We start from the raw sequence: 18,199 nt of genomic DNA, 5'->3' as shown, positions 1-18,199 counted from the left end.
TCAGGTACATCATAATGACGAAGCAACTGTTATTTACATTCAGACATTGATGGTGAAAACAGAGAGAGGTGAGTGATTAGAAATTTCCCTTAGAAGCCTGTACTATCAAACTTGTTTTGTCAGGAAGATGCTAAGATACTAACATGTAAATATCGAATTATGCAAAATTAATATATTAATTTAGATTGTTGAATTTTGAATTACTTCAAAAAGAGTATCTGAAAAAAGGATCAGTGCTTGATTGGATGACGGAGAGAGAAAAACAGGCAGTACACACAAAACGCTGGAGGAACTCAGCAAGCCAGGCAGCATCTAAGGAAAAGAGTACAGTCGATGTTTTGGGCGGATTCTCAGCTCAAAGGGTCTCAGCCTGAAACGTCAACTGTACTCCTTTTCACAGATGCTGCCTGGCCTGCTGAGTTCCTCCAGCATTTTGTGTGTGTTGTTTGGATTTCCAGCGTCAGCAGATTTTCTCTTGTCTGTGACAAAAACAGGCGGCGGCTTTTTGTCGGGAGAAGGGGCAGCAATGTTGACAGGGGATTACAATATTGAAACAACGTCATATTTACCTTTAATATAGTTTTCATCTTCTGGGGCCTTTAGCTCCCAGTGGAGCATACGCCATTGATGACCTCCTCTCTCCATCGTTTACAGTCGATGGTACGGTTGGAGTTCAGCGTTTCTGTGATGGCCTATTCCATGCAGTATCAGAAACAATCAATCAATCAATAAATAACAGTCTCAGAATGTGGGAAAAGACGTTTTAGGAGAAATATGACTATTGAATCTTAATATGGAAGGATGCAGAGGCTAAGAGGGTAGCTAGATTTCTAGACACAAAAGGCATCAATGGAAAATTGGTGCTGAGGTAAAGAATGTTCATTTTGGATGGCAGAGTATTCTCTAAGGGCCGAATGACCTCCCTTCTTGCTCTCTTTTTTCCCGTTTGTCATTTTAAATGGGATAGACTCAAACCGTACCTGCACTTCGAAAGAGCCATCTACCCCATTCCCCTGTAGGTACTACATTGACATTTACTGAACATTATCCTGGTCATGACCGCCTGTAGCAACAAGTTCCACAATTGTTATTATTTTAAAAGTAAATGAGGAAAGGCCTTCATTCTTAATCTCCAACACTGTCTCTTATGACAATTGTAAACCAATTACTTTCTGAAGATGACAGCATTTTTGTTCTTTACTTCAGGTTTTCTGCAGTATTTTGTCCTTCGCTAAATTCTACTGGCAAGGTACACAGTTTGGGATCTGCGGTTGTTGGGGTTGGTGATATCCAGAATTAACTCCTCTGCTGTCAACTCGTCCTGTGGGCAGCACTGTTTCTCTCCTTCGGCCGAGGACCGTGAAGCCAAAAGAACGAGAAGGAATAAGTCTCAGCGCAATTCAGAATCCTTTAGCTCTTTAAATGGCCTTCAGAGACAGTGTCCTTGGAACAAAGGTATGGTTTTGGGAGTGAGCAGATTGCTGGCTTCTCATTTGATCAAGGTGGCTGTTAGAGCCCAGGCTCTCACATCATCTGTTGGGAGCAGAAGCAGGCATTCACGCTTCCCTCTGCTCCCCAATGGGTGCATATCTCTAAACAGCATTACAATAAAGTGAAAAAGGCAGAATACTGTGCAAATACATGGAGGGGAAAAAAAAGACCCGGTTTTCAAAATTCCTGCGGTCATAAGGCACTGGTTCACTACACAGTATTTTTAGTCCAGCGCTTACTCCTAAACTGGACATGTTCCATGAATGTGGAAAACAGAATGCGTTTCCCCTTACGTTTTCAACAGGCACATGTTATTTGAAATAAAACACTGGTTAAAATGTTATTACATCACAGCGCTAAGCAGTATTGCATCCATATTGTACTGTCTCAGTGCTTTTATATTTGTGTGCTGTAGCACTTTTCTTATTTGCAGTTAATTTTGTAAATAACATTATTGTTTGCATTTCTGGTCAGATGCTAAATGCACTTCATTGGCTTTGTATCTGTACTCGGCACAATGACAATAAAGTTGAATCGAATCTAATCTGAAATGTCCAAGACAATTGCCCATGGTTACACTGCACGCCGCCTTGGCGCACCAACTAATCTAATTAATTATTTCATAAAATAGCATGGAATAGGCCCATCCAGCCTTTAGAGCTGCACTGGCCAACAACCCCCGACTTAATCCCATCCTAATCACAGGACAGTTTACAATGAGCAATTAACCTGTCAACCAGTATGTCTTTGGATTGCAGGAGGAGACCAGAGCACCCAGAGAAAACCCACGCGGTCACGGGGAGAACATACAAACTCCTTACAGGCAGCAGTGGGAATTGAACCCGGGTCGCCTGTACTGTAAATCGATGTGCTAACCACTATGCTACTGTGTCACCATTCTTGCATTAGTTGTGAGTATTGAATAATTACACAAAATTGATAAATTTTTGGAAACGAGATGTTGAGGAGTTTTAGTCCTTATAACAACAAATCTCGGCTATGTGTTCGTGGTATTTTGGGAGAATGTAAGAGTGTTAGCTTTTCCTAGAAATCACAAAAGTAAAAAATTGTCAGTATCTTGTTCCAGTAATAAACACATGAGAAATCCTAGCAGGAGACGATCAAAATATGTTCAAAATTGGGACCTTCATAGTCCTGTTGGTGTTACTCCACAACTATGGGAATTGCATGTTTTCTGGAGAGAAATGGCAAGTGCATCACAAAATATTTCATATAATTGTCCATCTAGGGTGACCATGGAGACAAATCCATACACGCGCACACATGCACACGAGAGAGAGAGAGAGAGAGAAATACACACACACATATATAAGTATGTACAGTATATGTCACCATATACAACCCTGAGCTTCATGGTCATGGTAGTCTTTCTCGGGGTAAACAAGTTTAAAGGGAGAGTCCTTTTTCATAAAAGTGAAATGTGTCCTCCATAATTTCGGAGGTCTGTAAAGCTTTATGGAAAGCATTGCAGCCAGAGTTCCTTCCCTGCGTTTCAGTCACCCACTGGGAACTATTGCAGCGTAGGAGGAAATGCGATGCTATCAAGCAGACCAATCACAATTGTTGCAGTTTGCAGTCTGCGTTGCCGTGACACGTAGGTACATTTTGGGAGAGGTGCACGTCAGGCTAGGGCATAGGGATCCGCGTAGGCACTGCATAGGGTTCGCGGCTATGCCGTACCTATGGCGTCGATTTGACATACGAGTATAAATCAGCATTGAGTCCTGAAGAAGGGTCTCGGCCCAAAACTTCGAAAGTTTATTCATTTCCATAGATGCTGCCTGGCCTGCTGAGTTTCTCCAGCATTTTGGATGTTGTGCCTCGACTGGTAAGCCTTCTTTACTCCCCTATCAAAGTGTCCGGCAATTTTTCAGTTCCGTGGACCCCAGGGACACTCCGTAAACCATTTCTCTTAAGGGTCCTGCCATTAGCTGTGCACTCGATTTTGATGGAAGCGAGGGTTGTCCACCATGCTCTGCAGCCTCCGTTGATCCTGCACGTTGGAGCCCCACAACACCAGACAGTGATGCAGCCAGTCAGAATGTTCTCCGCTGCCCGGCGGTGGAAATTTGCGAGAGTCTTTGGTGATATACCAAAATCTCCTCGAAGCTTCTAATGAATTCCCGCTGCTGTCTGTCAGAGTTTTTACATACTGCCCATGACTGCGTGGGTTTCTTCCAGGTGCTCCGGTTTCCTCCCATAGTTCAAAGGCGTATCTATTAGTAGGTTAATTGCTTATTGTAAGTTGTCCCATGAATAGGCTAGGATTAAATCTGGAGATTGCTGGGCGGCGTGGTTCAAAGGGCCAGAAGGGCCTATCCACACTGTATCTCAATAAGTAGTAAATGAAAAAACAACTTAGCAAAAAACTAATCCATGTTGGTTTGCATTTTCCTAGACTATCCTGCTGAACTTGCTGCTCTGCTCGCTGGTGTTCTACACAGTCTACCACCTGTTTGCAAGTGTCTGCTTTGGAGCATTTGGGTAAGACATATTGCCGCAGTTACAGTGGCATGCAAAAGTTTGGGCACCCCTGGTCAAAATTTCTGTTACTGTGAATAGTTAAGTGAGTAGAAGATGAACTGATCTCCAAAAGTCATAAAATTAAAGATGAAACATTCTTTTCAACATTTTAAGCAAGATTAACGTATTATTTTTGTTTTGTACAATTTTAGAGTGAAAAACAGGAAAGGAGCACCATGCAAAAGTTTGGGCACCCCAAGAGATTTGAGCTCTCCGATAACTTTTACCAAGGTCTCAGACCTTAATTAGCTTGTTAGGGCTGTGGCTAACAAGTCGTCATTAGGAAAGGCCAGGTGATGCAAATTTCAAAGCTTTCAAACCCTGACTCCTCAAACCTTCTCCCAACAATCAGCAGCCATGGGCTCCTCCAAGCAGCTGCCTAGCACTCTGAAAATTAAAATAAATGATGCCCACAAAGCAGTAGAAGGCTATGAGAAAATAGCAAAGCGTTTTCAGGTAGCCATTTCCTCAGTTTGTAATGTAATTAAGAAATGGCAGTTAACAGGAATGGTGGAGGTCAAGTTGAAGACTGGAAGACCAAGAAAACTTTCCAAGAGAACTGCTCATAGGATTGCTAGAAAGGCAAATCAAAATCCCTGTTTGACTGCAAAAGACCTTCAGGAAGGTTTAGCAGACTCTGGAGTGGTGGTGCACTGTTCTACTGTGCAGCAGCACCTGCACAAATATGACCTTCATGGAAGAGTCATCAGAAGAAAATCTTTCCTGCGTCCTCACCCACAAAGTTCAGGGTCAGAAGTTTGCAAAGTAATATCTAAACAAGCCTGATGCATTTTGGAAACAAGCCCTGATGAAGTTAAAATAGAACTTATTGGCTGCAATGAGAAAAGGTATGTTTGGAGGGAAAAGGGTGCAGAATTTCATGAAAAGAACACCTCTCCAACTGCTAAGCACAAGGGTGGATCAATCATGCTTTGGACTTGTGTTGCAGCCTGTGGCACGGGGAACATTTCACTGGTAGAGGGAAGAATGAATTCAATTAAATACCAGCAAATTCTGGAAGCAAACATCACACCATCTGTAAGAAAGCTGAAGATGAAAAGAGGATGGCTTCTACAACAGGATAATGATGCTAAACACACCTGAAAATCCACAATTGACTACCACAAGCTGAAGGTTTTGCCATGTCCCTGAAAGTCTCCTGACCTAAACATCATCGAAAATCTGTGGATAGGGGTGAAGGGGAATGAGAGGGTGGATGAGTTGGCAAAGAGGGCGTTAAAGAAAGAAAATATAGAAATGCACATTTGTATCAGTAAAGCAGAGGTTAAGTGTGTAATCTGGGAAAAAGATCAACCAAATGTGGCAAGAAAGATGGGACAGGGAGGGGAAAGGGAGGCATTTATATCAAATACAAAAGAGTGTTGCAGGTACTGGGGTAGGTAGCGGATACAGAAGAGAGGAGACTGTGTGGACTGGGTTAAGGCTGGGGCACTGTGCATTTCCCTATTCACCAGGGAAAAAGACCTTGGCAATTGCAGGAATGACTTACAGCGGACTGAAACACTTGAGAATATATAGACATGAAGAAAGAGGATGTGCTGGAGCTTTTGAAAAGTATGAAGTTAGATAAGTCACTGGGACCAGATGAGGTATACCCTAGGCTACTGTGAGAAGCAAGTGAGGAGATTGCTGAGCCTCTTGTGATGATCTTTGCATCATCAATAGGGACCGGAGAAGTACCGGAGGATTGGAGGGTTGCAAATGTTGTTCCCTTGTTCAAGAAAAGGAGCAGAGATAACCCAGGAGATTGTAGACAAGTGAGTCTAACTTCAGTGGTGCACAAGTTGTTGAAGAAGGTCCTGAAAGGTACGATATATGAGCATTTGGAGAGAAATAATCTGATTAGGGATAGCCTGCATGGCTTTGTCAAGGGAAGGTCGTGCCTCATGAGCCTGATTGAATTCTTTGAGGATGTAATGAAACACTTTGAAGGTAGAGTAGTGGAAGTAGTGTATATGGATTTCAGTAAGGCATTTGAAAAGGTTCCCTGTGCAAGGCTCCTTCAGAAAGTAAGGAGGCATGGGATCCAAGGAGACCCTGCTTTGTGATCCAGAATTAGCTTGCCAGCAGAAGACAAAGGGTGGTCGTAGATGGTTCATATTCTGCATGGAGGTCGGTGACCAGTGGTGTTCTGCAGGGATCTGTTCTGGGACCCCTCCTCTTTGTGACTTTTACAAATGACCTGGATGAAGAAGTAGAAAGGTGGGTTAGTAAGTTTGCTAATGACACAAATGTTGGGGGTGCTGTAGGTAGTCTGGAGGGTTGTCAGAGTTTACAGTGGGACATCGATGGGATGCAGAACTGGGCTGAGAAGTGGCAGATGGAGTTCAACCCAGATAAGTGTGAAGTGGTTCAGTTTGTTAGGTCCAATTTGAAGACAGATTATAATACAAATGGTAAGACTCTTGGCAGTGTGGAGGACCTGAGAGATCTTGGGGTCTGTGTTGATAGGACACTCAAAGCTGCTGCGCGGGTTGACAGTGTTGTTAAGAAGGTGTATGGTGTATTGGCATTCACCAACCATGGGATTGAGTTCAAGAGCCGTGAGGTAATGTTACAGCTATGTAAGACCTTGGTCAGACCCACTTGGAGTACTGTGTTCAGTTCTGGTCACCTCACTACAGGAAGGATGTGGATACTATAGAGAGAGTGCATAAGAGATTTACAAGGATGTTACCTGGATTGGAGAGCGTACCTTATGAGAATAGGTTGAGTGTACTTGGCCTTTTCTGCTTGGAGCGATGGAGGATGAGAGGTGACCTGATAGAGGTCTATAAGGTGATGAGGGGCATTGATCGTGTGGAGAGCCGGAGGCTTTTTCCCAGGGATGAAATGGCTAACACAAGGGGGCATAGTTTTAAGGTGCTTGGAAATGGGTACCGAGGGGACATCAGGGGTAAGTTTTTCACACAGACTGGTGGGTGCGTGGACTGCACTGCTGGTGGTGGTGGTGGAAGCAGATATAATAGTGTCTTTTAAGATACTCTTAGATAGGTACATAGAGCCTAGACAAATAGGGGGCTACGTGGTAGGGAAATTCCAGGCAGTCTGCAGAGTAGGTTACACGATTGGCACAACATTGTGAGCCGAAGGGCCTGTAATGTGCTGCAGATTTCTGTGTTCTATGTTCTTCTTTCATTTCCATAGATGCTGCCTGACCTGCTGAGTTCCTCCAACATTTTGTGTGCATGTTTGAGAAATGGCTGATAATATTAGCACTGATAAACATAATGTGATGTGTTTTGGGAGTATTAAGGAGGCTGGGACATACACCATGGATAGTCCGATCATTGGAAGTATCGAGGAGGGATGGATCTTGGTCTGCAAGACCAAAGAGCCTTGGAAGGTGGCAGCATAGCGAGACAAAAACCATATTGAATATTGGCTTTCATTATCCGGGGCATTGAAAGCTGCTTATTCAGTTAATTAGTATGCCAAAATAGTCATGAACATAATGATTTAGTAATTGTGCAAATGGCTCTTTAGTACACAAAAATTCCTGAAAGAAATACTAGAAAGAACAGCTAGTAAATTTAGTAATTTCACCATTAATGGCTGGGGCTTGGAAGTGAGAATGTTCTTAGTGTATTAAAAATGCTGTCCGATGGACTCAGTGGACCAACAATCTTATCCTGTCGACATTCCCTTATGCCCATATTTAAATTTAAAAAGAATTCATTCTTTGGAAAGCAAGCTGTGGGAAAGTTTGTGTAGTGGCAAAACGGATCCAAAATCAAAACAAAACAATTGCTATCAGCCTGCGACTCAACGGCGTTGTTATACTTGTGTGACACGCCACTGCTCCAAAGATTGGAATTCCTCATTCTGTTCCTTAATTAGCAATTAGCATTATTGAGTGTTATCTCAGCAATCAGCAAAGATATGACCTTCATGGTCCCAAAAATAAGCATCTATAAGTAACTTATTCCCCTCGCTTTTGCCACGTCCCCACTAATGTGACTAGTTACCATATACACATAATAAATGCCCAGCACAGAATAGAGGGCTCCTACAATTTGTAATGTTTCTCTTTCATTAGCTCTTAAGAGGCTTAACGAGGTAGATGTGGACTTGTTGGGGTTCCTGACTGTCTCAAAGTAAGGGATCAATCTGAGAAAAGGTGACAAGAAATTTCTTCTCCCCAAAGTTATTTAATCATTGCAGAAACCCAGTCGCTGAACACGTTCAAGACTAGATCTGTTTTTATTTATTATGGGAATTGGGTTTGTTCAGAACGATGGTGCTGAGGTAAAAGACCAGCCATGAAATTATTGAATGATTGAACAGGGGTGATGGGCTGAATGGTCTACGTTTGCTTCCACGTCCTATATTCATATGTTCCTGAAACTCTTTGTGCATTGCAGTCTTGATTCATTCGATGGGTTGATTCCATTCGACTTTAAAACTCCAGCTTCAACATCCAGCTCAAAGTACCTAGGTAAGAAAAATTACACAACTGATTGAAGAGTTTCAAAATTATAATATGATCAAGGTGCTGTGGAGTAGAATTATTATTTATTTTGGGCTCACTAGATGAGCAACCTGAATCCCTGCAAGTTGTAAAATGCAGAAATACATGGGTCCTTATCAGGCTGGGTTTGGATGTAACTAGAGTGGAGAGATCGGCTCTCAGTTAGATACTATTGACATTAATGAATTAGAGGAAGGAATGAAATGTAAGGTTTCCAAGTTTGCAGATGATACATACGTGGGTGGAAGAATGTGTTGTGAGGAGGACGCAGTGATTCTGCATTCTGACATAGATAGAATGATTGGCTTAGGGGATATTTGGGGTAATGCACCTCTGGAACCAAAAGGCAAGTTATTATGGAAATGGAGAGAGACTCTGTGTGAGTGAAATTCAGAGGAATCCAAGAGGTGAAGTGCCACTTAGAGCATCCCAACAAGTTGCATCTCCATCTGGTCTGGGAGCAGCAGAACATCGGACTGGTCGTCCCCTCAAAGGATTTGTGAGAATGGCCGAGAGGATCATAGGGTCTCCCTACCATTCATCGTGGACATGTATCAGGAGCACTGTGTTCACAGGGCCCTTCGTATTATTAAGGATCTCACCCATCCATCCAGCTTCCTCCTTAACTTTCTACCATCAGGTAAAAAGACAAAACCTCCAGGATGGGAAACAGTTTCTTCCCTCAGGCCATTAGGCTTCTGAAGTCGCTGCCGTATCACATTCAAAATGTCACCGGTTAAACTGTTCTGTACCTTACAATATTTAACTTGTGCACTTTACTTTGTTTAATTATACGTAATTCATCTGTAGATTTTAGCCTTACTTTGATAGGTTATTACGTGTTATGTGTGTTATGGGTACTTGGGTGCTTTACACCCTGGTCCAGAGAAATGTTGGCTCGTTTGATGGTAAACATGTAAATAGCTAAATGACAATAAACTTGACTTGAATCAGAAAAGGTTGGTATGCGGATCCAATGTGTAGTTAAGAAGGCAAGTGGCATTTTTGCATTTATTGAAAAGCAACTAGAGTTTAAAAATAGAGAGTTTAATATGAGAGGATCATAGTGTCGCCCTACCATTTACGAGTTTAGGTTTTATCATAGTTGTACAACCTATTGTTGAGACTAAACCTGGAATACTGTACACAGTTTTGGTCTACTTACCTTAAAATAAAGTAGTATTTCCAGTGGTTTACTGCTTATGCTTGTTAGTTTTCGCTGATAGTTTACAATAAATGGTTTTACAGTGGTACTTGTGATGAATCTTGTCATTAAGTTTCTTTCTTCACTCTCCTAGTGAACCTGCTGTCAATGGAATTGACATATTTCATCAGCGGTCTGCTGTTTGCAGCAATAGTTAAGGAAAGGGTTTGGGACTACTCTTTCACAGCTGCACTCAGCCATATCCTGCTGACTTCAGCAGGTAAGAACTCCAATTTAATCATATCATGAATTGGAATATGAGAGTCATTTTATATCAGCTTGAAATACCATTGATTTCCTTAGTGTCCTGGGCCACTGAGGTGGTGACCAAGAAATTCTCCATCAGTCCCTTTGTACATGCCTATGAAGTATATCTGCCAGGGTTTATGCAGAACCAGACAGAGGTGGCAACATGTGGCTTGGTGTAAAGGCTATACTTGTGCATCAAAGGTCTCGAGTAAAAAGTCAGAAAACATGAGAAGCTGGGGTTATTCTCCTTAAAGCAATGAAGGTTGAGAGTTGATTTGATAGAGATGTATGGGTCTGTCACTAGTCAGGTTAAGCAGATGGGGGTGGGGGACGTGTGAAGGGGGTTTCAAGGTCACGTGTAGAAGGAGATAGACGGAAAAACATTTCATGCAGAATACTTACAATTTTGAACTCATCAGCTGTCAGGGTGGTAAGAAACCATTTTCAAAAAGGAACTGGATAGGCAGAAAGGAAAATAATTGCCTGGAGTTTGGGTAAGGACTACGGGCTGCTCTTCTGGGTACTGGTGGTGGGTAAATGGTCGTCCTCTACTCTGTGATTTGAATGAAAAGATGAGAACGATAAGATCAACGTTTATTTACCTATTTCTGTATTCAGTAATGCTACACATTACTGTTCTTCATGGGCCTTAATTCAGAAAAAAGGGAACCCAATGAAAAATGTAATATTTAATCTTTATTATTGACAGCAAAACCCCAACTTTGTTGGAAGTAGAAGTCTGCTGCACCAAACCATCATGGCTGATGTATTATCCCTCTCAATCCCATTTATTTATTTACTCATGTCTGTGTTTGTTTGTTTGTTTATTTATTGATATACAGCGTGGAGTAGGCCTTTCCTGCCCTTCGAACCGTGCCACCCAGCAATCTCCCAATTTAATTCCAGTCTAATCACAGCTCAATTTACAATGACCAGTTAATCTACTAACCGGTACAACTTTGGACTGTGGGAGAAAACCAGAGCACCCGGAGGAAACCCACGCGGTCACCGGGGGGACATACAAACTCCTTTCAGGCAGCATCGGGAATTAAACCCAGGCTGATGTTACTGTAAAACTTTTCCTAGCCACTATGCTACCGTGCCACCCCATTCTCCTACCTTCTCCCCGTAACCCTCAACGCCCTTTCTAATCAAGAACTTATCAACCTCTGCTTTAAACAGACCCAGTGACTTGGCCTCCACAGCCATCTGTGGCAGTGAATTCCAAAGATTCACCATCCTCTGGCTAAAGAAATTCCTCCTCGTTTTGCTTGTTTTAAGAATCTTATGTCAAGGTGTGAAACACTACGAAGTCATTAAATTCGGGTTTCATTTCATTTACAGTGATGGTCGAATTTCCTTTAGTATGGCAGTGGTGGTTGGCATTGGGTGAGTCTGAGTAGATTTTCTTCAAAAATGTTATAAACATGCTGTAGATTCTTTATTCAATTCACCTCTGAATAGTTACATCAGACTCTACTGGACAATGAGCACTAAATTTCTTTTTGCAGCTTAACAGAGATACAATGCTGAAATGATGTTATCATAGTTAGTCATAGTCAGGCCCTTTGGCCTAAATTGTCTCTGCTGACCATGTTATACAGCAATCTACTCTCATCGGCTCATGTTTGGATCACAGCTCTTTAAACCTCTCCAATCCATGCACTTGATGGTTTTTAAATGTTCAATGGTTCAGTTTAATGTCAGAGAATGTATACACTATACAACTTGAAATTCTTACTCTTCACAGACTTCCACGAAACAGTACTCTAGTAATTTTATATATTGCACTATACTGCTGCAAAAAAAAACAAATTTCATGGCATATGTGAGTGGTGATAAACCTATGGGTCTCTATTGTGAACTGAGAGCGGGAAGGGGGCAGGGAGAGGAGAATCATGGTTGGGAAAAGGGGAAGGGAGAGGGAAGCACCAGAGAGACATTCTGGAATGATTAATAAACCAATTGTTTGGCATCAAATGACCTTGCCTGTTGTCTCAGGGCAGGGTGTATCTGCACCTACAGCAAACCCCCACCCCTGGCACTCCTCTGCTTCCACCTGTCCCACGGCGCTCCACGCTCACTATTCCCAACATCCTTTGCTCCTGACGGAGTTACAAACTCGCTCTCTGCTCCACATTGACAAGTACAGCACCGTGCAAAAGCCTTAGCTGTGTCTGTGTGCCTGAGACTTTTGCACTGTACTGTATCTGGCAGCTCATCCCGAGTACTTACTCACTGCCCTTTGCACTGAGAAGCTGCCCCTGATGCCCCTTTTAAATTTCTGATGCCTGATCTTAAACCTATTCCATCTTATAAAGTATTGTAAGACTATCTGTACAGTTCGTAGACCATGGTGATAGTTATGAGTTTTAACGACTGTGATTCTTCTTTTAGGTGTCGGTTTGTTGCTGATGATTGGTGATGGACAGTTGGTTGCACATTTCGTTTGCCGGAATAACCCCAGTTCCTCTTCAGTCAATGTTTGAGAGAGAATGGAGGAAACATGGCTGCAGACATCAAGGGACTAAAGAGAGCTCTACGACTGTGTGGACTGATACCGCATCTGTATTCACTTTAGTGTAAAAAAAAGTCGCGTTTCTTCAGCGATATCATATGCTTGAAATGCGACCCTACATTTTATCAGTGAGACGCGTTATTTTGTAGCAAGAAAATTATGAAAATCGGGGAATTGAAACGAGATTAATTTTACAATTTCATTCCCCTGCGTTATTCCGATGTTTCATTGTTCCCGCTTTCCAAGGTTCTCTTGAAAAGTGATGAGTTTGGAGATAATTTTAATTTTGCCCAAACTTATGTGCAGTTGGAACGGCTTGAAAAAGTTTGCTTTGAACATGCTCTTGATAAGGATTGCTAGAACAGAATTATCTCCGGTATAAGTTGAGACCTTGTAAAATGTGCTCCAGTCAGGCCAGCTTTTGTTCAGTTTGACTGTGCCATGTTGACGTGAAAACAAACTTGTGAAACTTTTAAAAAGTGAGCACAAAAAGAATTAGTTTATTCAGATTTTCTTTTTATGTGTAGTGTATTCATAATTGTAAAGTAGAATTTAAAATACTCCCCAGAAGTGTTTACAGTATTCATGTAAAATATTAAACTTTATTTCTATTTTGATGCAGAGTTTATAGACATGTATTTTAATAATTCTAATAAACATATTACATATGTATATAATTATTTCTATTTTGTATTATTTTATTTAGCGATACTGTATAGTACGGAATGGGCCCTTCCGGCCCAACAAGTTACACCACCCAGCAACTCACCTATTCAACAGCAGCCTAATCACAGGACACTTTACAATGACCAATTAACCGATGGACCGGTACGTCTTTGGGATGTGGGAGGAAACCGGAGCACCTGGAGGAAACCCACGTGGTCCCGGAGAGAATGTACAAACTCCTTGCAGAAGGTGCTGGAATTGAACTCCCAACTCTGGAACACCCTGAACTGTGATAGCATTGTGCTAACTGCTACACCACCATGGTGCCTGCCCTTCAACCCCTCTAACTTCAAATTTTAAATAAATAAAATATTACCCATTGCCGGTTTCTATATGGTGAGATTTAATCTACAAAGTTCGCAAATAAGATTGAAAGAGTACAGAAAAAAATTTACAAGGATGTTGCCAGAACTGAAAGACCTGAGTTATAAGGAAAGATTGAACAGGTGAGGACTTTATTCCTTAGAACGTAGAAGACTGAGAGGAGATTTGATAGAGGTATACAAAATTCTGAAGGGTATAGATAGGGTAAAGGTAAGCAGGCTTTTTCCACTGAGGTTGGATGGGACTACAACTAGAGGTGATGGTTTAAGGGTGAAGGTGAAAAGTTTAAGGGGAGCATAAGGGGAAACGTCTTGACTCAGAGGGTTGTGAGTGTGTGGAATGAGCTGCCAGTGCAGGTGGTGCATGTGAGCTCGATTTCAACATTTAAGAGAAGTTTAGATAGGTACATGGGTGGTAGGGCTATGGTCCCAGTGCAGGTTGATGGGAGTTGGGTTCAAATGGTTCAGCATGGATTAGATGGGCCAAAGGGCCTTTTCTGTGATGCTAAGACCCCCTTCAATTTAAAGATTTTATTGAAATAGGCATGGATGAAACGCTTGCCTCTCATGGGTCTGCAAAATTCCCATTTACAGCATCTGGCTTACTCATTTGTCTGGAGTTTGAGATATCGTCTCAAATACAGCAGGGTGTACAGACGGAATCGGGGAGTAGGCTAAGTATTCGGCGGAGCTGTGGTCCAGGTCAAGAACGCCAATGGTCAGGAACATGGGTAGATTACAGCTGGAGCTAAGGTCCAAAGTGTTTGTATATTTCGGCTTGCTTTATTTTTATTGGTGTGTATCATGTAAAAATGAAATAAAAATATTGGGGGATTAATAACATTTTATTTTACGTAACACTGAGTACATTTTTAGCAACATTCCAATGGTTTAATAGAAGACACACTCATTAGCCACTTTATTAGGTACAGGCGTGGAACCTGGAGTGGTCTTCTGCTGCTGTAGCCCACCCACTCCCAGATTCAACAAGATCTGTATTCAGAGATGCTCTTTGGCTCACCACGTGGTTATCTGAGTTACTGACACGCCCCTGAGAGCTTGGACCAGTCTGGCCATTCTCCTCTGACCTCTTTCATTAGCAAGGCAAATACATTAGAGGCTTTTAGGAGACGTTTGGATAGGCACATGGATGTAAGGAAGATGGAGGGGTATGGACACGGTGTAGGTAGGAGGGATTCGTGTTTGGGTGCTTTTGATTTACTTTTAATCTGGTTCAGCACAATATTGTGGGCCGAAGGGCCTGTTCCTGGGCTGTACTGATCCGTTCTGTTCCTGAAGACGGTAAACAGATCACATCGGGTTTTATAGAAATCTGACTGTTTTGTGGTCATCATAACTAGTTCCTTTAGGACTGGTCACGACACCAACCTTTCCCTCAATGTCAACAAAAGAGCTGAAAATTGACTTCAGAAGGGGTGGGGATGTGATGCACAGGCTGCTGCCTACATCAGTGGGGTTGAGGTTGAGAGTTACAAGTGACCATCACCAATAGCCTGAGTCAGTCCACACCAATGTCACGGGCAACGAAGCTTACCAACGCCTCCACTTCCTCAGGAGGCTGAGGAAGTTCAGCACAGTCCCATTGACATACCAATTTTTACCATACAAAGCATCCCGTCTGGGTGCATAATGCAGGAACTCTGCATGTGACCACAAGAAACCGCAGAGCTGTTGTGACCATAGCTCAGCACATCACAGGAACCAGCCCCGTGCCATGGACTCTCTTCTGTACTTACCCCCTCCTCGGTAAGGCAGCCAGCAGCACTAAAGCAAATGCAATAAGCGTATACGTCTCTGTGCGACAGGAGAACACACACAGCATAATAGTCTCTGTTTTGTTATTTCGTACATTATTATTGCACAGTATCCCACATTAGTAAACTATTACTGTATATATTATTATTCTGCACTTAGACCATAAGACAAAGGAGCAGAAGTCGGCCATATGGCCCATCGAGTCTGCACCGCCACTTTATCATGAGCTGATCCATTCTCCCATTTAGTCCCACTCCCCCGCCTTCTCACCATAACCTTTGATGCCCTGGCTACACAGATACCTATCAATCTCTGCCTTAAATACACCCAATGACTTGGCCTCCACTGCCGCCCATGGCAACAAGTCCCATAGATTCACCACCCTCTGACTAAAAAAATTTCTTTGCATCTTTGTTCTGAATGGGCGCCCTTCAATCCTTAAGTCATGCCCTCTCGTACTAGACTCCCCCATCATGGGAAACAACTTTGCCACATCCACTCTGTCCATGCCTTTCAACATTCAAAATGTCTCTATGAGGTCTCCCCTCATTCTTCTAAACTCCAAGGAATACAGCCCAAGAGCGGACAAACGTTCCTCATATGTTAACCCTCTCGTTCCCGGAACATTCTAGTGAATCTTCTCTGCACCCTCTCCAACGTCAGCACATCCTTTCTTAAATAAGGAGACCAAAACTGCCCACAGTACTCCAAGTGCGGTCTCACCAGTGCCTTATAGATCCTCAACATCACATCCCTGCTCCTATACTCTGTTCCTCTAGAAATGAATGCCAACATTGCATTCACCTTCTTCACCACCGACTCAACCTGGAGGTTAACCTTAAGGGTATCCTGTACGAGGACTCCCAAGTCCCGTTGCAACTCTGAACTTTGAATTCTGAATGACTTAATGACTGAACACCAACAAAACCATTATTATATTTACTATTATTATTGCTAAGTGTTGTTGCTGTAATGAAATAATTGGCCACTCAGGATCAATAAAGTATTTATTATTATTATTAAAAATCCTACGCACCCTGCACATTCTCTTTTCACTCCTCTCCCATTGGGCCAAAGATACGAACAGCTGAAAGAACTGAGCTGGAACCAGGCTCACGGACAGCTTCTGCCCCACTGCTGTCAGACACTTAAATGGACCTCTTGTGCAGTAAGATGTACTCCTGGCCTCACAATCTACTTCATTATGAGTTTGCACTTTACCTGCACTGCACTCTTTTGGTAGGTTTGACACGTTATTCTTTTACGTAATTCCAGGTCAATGCACACTGCAATGATTTGATCTGCATAAGCAGTGTGCAAACAACAAACTTTTCACTGTATCTTGGTGCATATGACAATAATAAACCAATACCAATTATATTGCCACCCCCCAAGGTGTTGTAACATCAATTAGACGGTGAGCCAAACTCCATTCAAAATGACATGAGAGTCAGGGTATGGTCTCCTAGCTCCTTGGGTTTTATTTCAGACTCAATGGCACAATAGAGTGAATAAGGAGTGAAACTGAAAAAACAACAAAATACAACACAAATCTAGCCAGTCCCACAAGTAAATATGCACAGGTAAGTGAGAACTTAGCTAAATTTCCTACAGGTAAGTATTATAGGATTCTGACTGCAGTTAAGTAGTATGTGTAAACCATTAGCATCTAAGTTAGTGTCTAATAAACTCAAAATTAATGTTCTATTTTAGCAAAATCTTACTGATATCTTTAGATTAACGTCTAAACAGTATAACATCAAGTTACAGTCAATGCTTCTGCTGGGGAAACAACAGGGGGGTTTTAGACAGAAACTTTTTTAGCTCCTGACATAAACCTCTGGACTTCTGCCAGCCAAAGTGCTTTCCTACTTCCTAGTTCCTGACTGCAGGAAGTGACCTCATACAGATCTGAAACTGCTCTTTTCGAAATAAAAGCCATATGTGCTTAATCACATAGAAAAAGAACATAAGTCAATTGCTTGAAAATAGTACTGCTGTGAAACAACACAGTGGACTCAGACCTAGTCTCCAGTGCTCTTTTGTGTAGTTTGCATGTTCATCTTGTGACCGTGTAGGCTTCACTGTAGTGCTCTAGTTTCTTTCCATGATCCAGCAGACTTTATCCTTACTGTCTGAAGTTATTGTGTGTTATATATGTGTGCAAATCAAATCAAGTTTAATTATCATTCAGCCATAATAGATACGGCAAATGAGGCAGCATCCCTCGGGGGCCATGGTGCAGAGCGAACAAAATAGTTCATTCAAAAAAGCGAGTAGAGAAGCCTCTTCATGCGGGATAAGAACATTTATGTAGTCCGACACCCTCAGTGACATGTCCTGCAATCGATGGTACAATCTCCTGGCAGTGTGTATATAAATAAATGCCATCAGGTTGGCAGACAGAGAAAGCAGGATCTCCCAGTAGCCACACATTTTAATTCCACGTCCCATTCCCATTCTGATATGTCTATCCACGGCCTCCTCTACTGTAAAGATGAAGCCACACTCAGGTTGGAGGAACCACACATTATATTCCGTCTGGGTAGCCTCCAACCTGATGGCATGAACATTGACTTCTCAAACTTCCGCTAATGCCCCACCTCCCCCTCGTACCCCGTCCATTATTTATTTATATACACACATTCTTTCTCTCTCTCTCCTTTTTCTCCCTCTGTCCCTCTGACTATACCCCTTGCCCATCCTCTGGGTTTTCCTCCCGCCTCCCCCTTTTCCTTCTCCCTGGGCCTCCTGTCCCGTGATCCTCTCATATCCCTTTTGCCAATCACCTGTCCAACTCTTGGCTCCATCCCTCCCCCTCCTGTCTTTTCCTATCATTTTGGATCTCCCCCCTCCCACGTTAAGATCTCTTACTA

At 42.5% G+C, this 18,199-nt stretch overlaps 2 protein-coding genes across 2 annotated transcripts in view; one reads left to right on the top strand and one right to left on the bottom strand.

Annotated features, from left to right (window-relative positions):
• Positions 1–18,199, bottom strand: part of LOC140189264 (histone H2B-like) — a 621,074-nt gene that overhangs the window by 152,734 nt on the left and 450,141 nt on the right. The gene's annotated exons all lie outside the window — the stretch shown is intronic.
• Positions 1,225–12,907, top strand: LOC140189101 (putative transmembrane protein 244). The gene is made up of 6 exons (XM_072245799.1): positions 1,225–1,455; positions 3,911–3,996; positions 8,421–8,494; positions 9,826–9,951; positions 11,325–11,369; positions 12,378–12,907. The coding sequence occupies exons 1-6, from the start codon at positions 1,423–1,425 to the stop codon at positions 12,467–12,469; spliced, it is 456 nt and encodes a 151-aa protein (XP_072101900.1). The 5' UTR covers positions 1,225–1,422; the 3' UTR covers positions 12,470–12,907.

Source organism: Mobula birostris, chromosome 28 (assembly GCF_030028105.1).
Source record: "Mobula birostris isolate sMobBir1 chromosome 28, sMobBir1.hap1, whole genome shotgun sequence".
Taxonomy (NCBI): Eukaryota; Metazoa; Chordata; class Chondrichthyes; order Myliobatiformes; family Myliobatidae; genus Mobula; species Mobula birostris.
The sequence above is the reverse complement of the archived record's forward strand: the minus strand, read 5'-3'. Positions and strand labels throughout refer to the sequence as shown.